Here is a 4,669-nt window from a genome sequence, read left to right as displayed (position 1 = left end):
AAATGGTAGGTTCTGTGTAAAATGGACAAGCCAATTCCCTGCTCTGCTATTCTCTGAAAATTAGTTACCTACATAGCTATTATAAATAATTGTGAGTTCAAATTGTAGTCTCAAGTTATGATGGGTCTTGTTTTGCTTTGCTCAAAATGACCTTGATTCTCACTCTAGTTAAACAAAAAGTATTAAATGCTATGAAGAATGACTCCTTCCATTTATTTTGTTGCTAAATAGTTAATGACGTATAGGAGAGATGACTTATTATAACTTTGATACTGTCATCCATGTGGGATTGATAGACTGATTTAAATAAATAAATTTCTTCATCAGGCTTTAGTGAAGGTATCCAAGCATGTTTTGGTAGCCCACCATCATGTTTTGATAGCCCAATTATGACCTGGATGCTCTTAGACTTTGCTGTATTCAAATTTTCCCTTAGTTGAATACAAACAGAAAGACTCCCTGGACTTCGTGTCTATTATGGGCTCTGATGCCTCCTTCTTCCATGGAAGTGCTTGAAGGGTCGGGTGAGGTAAGGTACAGGAAGCTGCCCACTCACCAGCTGACTGAGAAGTATGTGCTCTAAAATCACATCCTTGCTGTCCTCCTGAAGCCCACAGAAGGAGTTTTCTAGGGTTCCTTGCTTATGATTTTTCAACTTTGAGCAGAAACTTGAATAGAGACAGATAATGGCTTAAAAATCTCAGTCAGTGCTGATGAGATGGTAAGGGTCTTTGCTCCTGAGCCTGATGTTCTGAATTCACATGGTGGAAGGAGACTCCTAAAAGTTGTCCTCTGACCTCCATGCACACTGAGACACAAGTGTTTGCGTGCGCGCGTGTACACACACACACACACACACACACACACACACACACACACACATTCTCTCTTAAGAAAAAAGCTCTGCCACTCCGGGAACATGGTTTTGGGCACTGGCAGAGTCTCCTGCCTTTGTCCCTTTTACATTTGCACCACTGAGTTCTCTTCCCTTGTGTCCTAGACAAGTCCTCAGCTGGTAGAAGCCTGTAAAAGACTCAGCTATTGTAAAACAGGCAAGCCCATCCCTCTAGCCTGGCACTCAGACCTTCAAACGCCATCTGGGACATTCTTAGTGGTGGAAAGAGCATGGGTCACAACATTGTGGAAAGTAGTCATCTCGTTAATGTCTTAGTCCCCCCTCACCTCCCTCCTCCCCAGGCTCCCGAGAACATTCTTGGAGTCACTGAAGCAGGATTTCTAATGCAGACCACAGCCCAGCATCCTCTTGTTTGAGTATATCGTTAGCTTCCAATTAGATGAATGATACTCTTGCAAGGGGACTTCTGATGTGTTCTGACATAAAACTGTTCCCTTTGTAGACCTGCCTGTAGCCATCAAATCTATGCAAATCCATCATCGTCCCCTATGTAAGCCAGGTCCCAAACTCTTTAGGCTTTACAGCTTTTCGAGGTAGAAATATCTCTGGCCCCTTAAGCTGTGTTGAAGGGATTTGTCTTGTTAGCCAAAGTGGGTGGTTTACCTGTGTACAGATGAACTCAAAGAAACAGTTTTCTTCCTCGGAGCTGACCCTACCATACTGAGATGAAACGAAGGAGAACAGCATCTGCGTGGTTTCCCAAGCAGAAAAGGAATAATTAAGTATTACAGAACCCTCTTCATATATTCATTTATTACCAGGCATCGATTAAGTGCCCGAGTCTCCCACCCTTGTCTGTTCTCATCTGTGGTAAAGACAATGACGTTGGAGAGTCTTTACCTTATTCATGATCAAAATGCATCCTGTCTATAAGTAGTTGTACAAAAGTAAATATGTCTGAAATAGATTGGCCAAAATGGGAGAAAGACTGTAGCTTTTTAAATTAACAGTATAATAATTTTAAAATTACAGAAGCCTGTCTCCCGGCATCCTAATGAGGCTCGCCTGTAATTGTTATCCATTTTTATCAGAGTGAAACGTTCAGGGATAATTCTCACCCAGTTTATTTAAAAGGGGTCTTGGCTGTGAATTCAGTCCCACTTAGTTAGCATCTAACTCACCCTCTTGAAGGAACAGAAAGAATGCCAGCACCTTCCCCCCTTCCTCTAGTCTCCTGCTTCGGTCCTTTGAGGAATACTGAGGACCTCCTCCTGATTTGGATAAACCTTTGGGTCCTTTTCCTTGGCCCATCTTGTCAACGCTATCATGAAGCATTTTGAAGGAGCAACTCCCCTTATCAGAAGCTCCGTTAGCTGTGGAAGAGTGACTGGTTAAGTTGTGTTTAAAGCACATTAACTGCCAATGACAAACCAGGCAGGGTGTGAGCTTGTAATCAGTCCCGGCCAGAAGGGAGAGTCTGATGGTTGGGACAGTGGCATGTTTGGAGTTGTGGTTGGATGGACACTCATCAGATGCAAGAAGATAAATGGGGGATGAAGTGTGGGTGCTGATGACCAATAGCTTTGAAGCTATCCCCCAGCATTCTTAACCCGGACTAAGTACAGTGCGGGAGACTTATGATTTCGTTACCAAACTACTAAACGTCCTTTACGAGGGAGAAGGCTTCTCGAGAGACAATTAACTTGTAGATTCACAAGATGTTCTAAGGCAAGGTGGTGTGAGCCAAAGAAGCCAAGGCAACTAGACGGGAGCCCCACCCATGAGCAAGGATGTATAAAAGCCCAGGAGGCTGAAGTGGCATTCACAATTCAGCGAACTTCAAGAAGACAGACAACGGCAGTCCTCTCTCCACCATCATGTCTTTCAACTGCTCCACGAGACATTGCTCTTCCAGGCCAGTTGGAGGACGTTACACTGTCCAAGCAGGCCCAGTGACCACGGCTTCAGCCAGCGATGCGGACTGCCTGAGTGGCATCTATTTGCCCAGTTCCTTCCAGACTGGTTCCTGGCTCCTGGACCACTGTCAGGAGTCACGCTGTGAGCCCACTGCCTGCCAGCCAACATGCTACCAGAGAACTTCTTGCATCTCCAATCCTGTCCAGGTAACTTGCAATCGACAGATTACCTGTGTCTCCAATCCCTGCTCAACTCCCTGTAGCCGGCCACTCACTTTTGTGTCCAGTGGCTGCCAGTCCCTGGGAGGCTTTTCCAGCTCTTGCCAACCAGTGGGAGGCATCTCTACTGCCTGCCAACCAGTGGGAGGCATCTCTACCGCCTGCCAACCAGTGGGAGGCATCTCTACCGCCTGCCAACCAACCTGTGGAGTCACCAGGACATACCAGCAGTCCTGTGTGTCCAGCTGCCGAAGAACTTGCTAAGTGCATGGGAGCCAGTGAGCCAGCCGAGTCCCCAACCTCTGCCAGCTGTGTTTTCCAGGATCTTCCAGTATGCTGCCTGAACACGTCACCGCTGACCGTCATTGACTGCCTAGTTGCTGGCTACTAGCTACGCACAGGCTGCCTTTGACACTCTAAAATCTTTCTCACCAGTACTAAGATAACATTAAGGTTTGATTTCTGGTGCTGTGTATGCTTCTTGATGCTTCTGGAGGCTTCGCCACCCTCAGTCCAGTCTGAGACCTCATGATGCCTCCAGAGGCTTTATTGCCAACAGTCCGCATGCTCACCCTGCTGCTGTGTCTCCTGGCTTCTGCTTTTGTGTCTCTGAAAAAAAATGGAGTTTGCTGCTGTGTGTTTTTTTCAATAAACTCACATTCGCTGGCATTACAACCACATGCCTCAGCTGACTTCTTTATTTGCGGGGGGGGGGGGTGGGGTGGGGGTGGGTGGGTGGGTGGGTGGGGGGTGGGGGTGGGGGGAGGGGGGATTTGTTACTTGTGAATAATCCTTCACTGGCCAGTGAGGTTCTGACTTTTTCCCCTTTCTGAGCAGGGAGGACGGGCTGGCATAGTGACTGCGCTTCCAGACAAGCCAGAGTTCAGGTTGTGTTCCCTTGTTAGGAGAATGTGGGTAGGGCGGGCTGTGGTGAAGCTCTATGAGATCTGACCGTTGATTTGACCTCTATAATTACCTGAAAATTTGAGGGGCCCGCAGAATGGCTTCCATGGGGGTAAAAGGGATGGAAGGGGCTCAGGGAGTTTTCCAGTGAAGCAAGCAATAGAGCAGAGGGCCGGAGTTCCTGCTTTCCTAATCACAAGACCACGCCGGAAACCTCCGAAACAACCCCTCCGCCATCAGCTGGGTTGGAGGGAGAATAAGAAGGAAGTGTAGTTGACTCTAGGCCTCGGGAGTCACTGCGTCCAAAGGACCCACTCTAGCTCTAACCTCCCCTCGCTCCCGGAACAAGTCTGTTTCCAGACAGGGTGAATCAATGGTATTTGCTACATCTGCCAGGAGAGCCTTAAGAGGAACTTCGGGAGCATTGTTTTATTTCCCTGTGCTTGTGGGGTGCTAAGGACCAGGTCCTTGCTTTGTGAGCCGCATACTCTACCTCTGAGGCACAACCCCAGCTCCAGTATTGCTTTGTTTTAATGTTGCTTGCTCTTCCCTGCACTCCGTGTGCTGATAAACCGAGCCATCTGAACTGGTGGGAAGTCCGTGTGCCAGCTCCTGACAGCCTTTCCCGGAAACGGGACACCTGGCCACCAGTGGGTCTGCTCTCGCCTTTCCCGTCTGTCACGTCCAGAAGCGCACCGCACTATGTTCTCTTCCTATTGCTCTAGCAGACACAGAAACGGACAACGAGAGACAAAATAGGGGCATAACACGGGAC

At 47.9% G+C, this 4,669-nt stretch overlaps 1 protein-coding gene across 1 annotated transcript; it reads left to right on the top strand.

Annotated features, from left to right (window-relative positions):
• The first annotated feature begins 2,707 nt into the window (after nt 1-2,707).
• On the top strand, nt 2,708-3,531 carry LOC127227476 (keratin-associated protein 11-1). Its single transcript, XM_051191824.1, has one exon. It carries the CDS (start codon nt 2,734-2,736, stop codon nt 3,253-3,255), a length of 522 nt encoding a protein of 173 aa, XP_051047781.1. The 5' UTR covers nt 2,708-2,733; the 3' UTR covers nt 3,256-3,531.
• Nucleotides 3,532-4,669: the final 1,138 nt, after the last annotated feature.

Source organism: Phodopus roborovskii, unplaced genomic scaffold (assembly GCF_943737965.1).
Source record: "Phodopus roborovskii unplaced genomic scaffold, PHOROB, whole genome shotgun sequence".
Lineage (NCBI taxonomy): Eukaryota > Metazoa > Chordata > Mammalia > Rodentia > Cricetidae > Phodopus > Phodopus roborovskii.
This window is presented reverse-complemented; position numbering and strand designations above follow the sequence as displayed.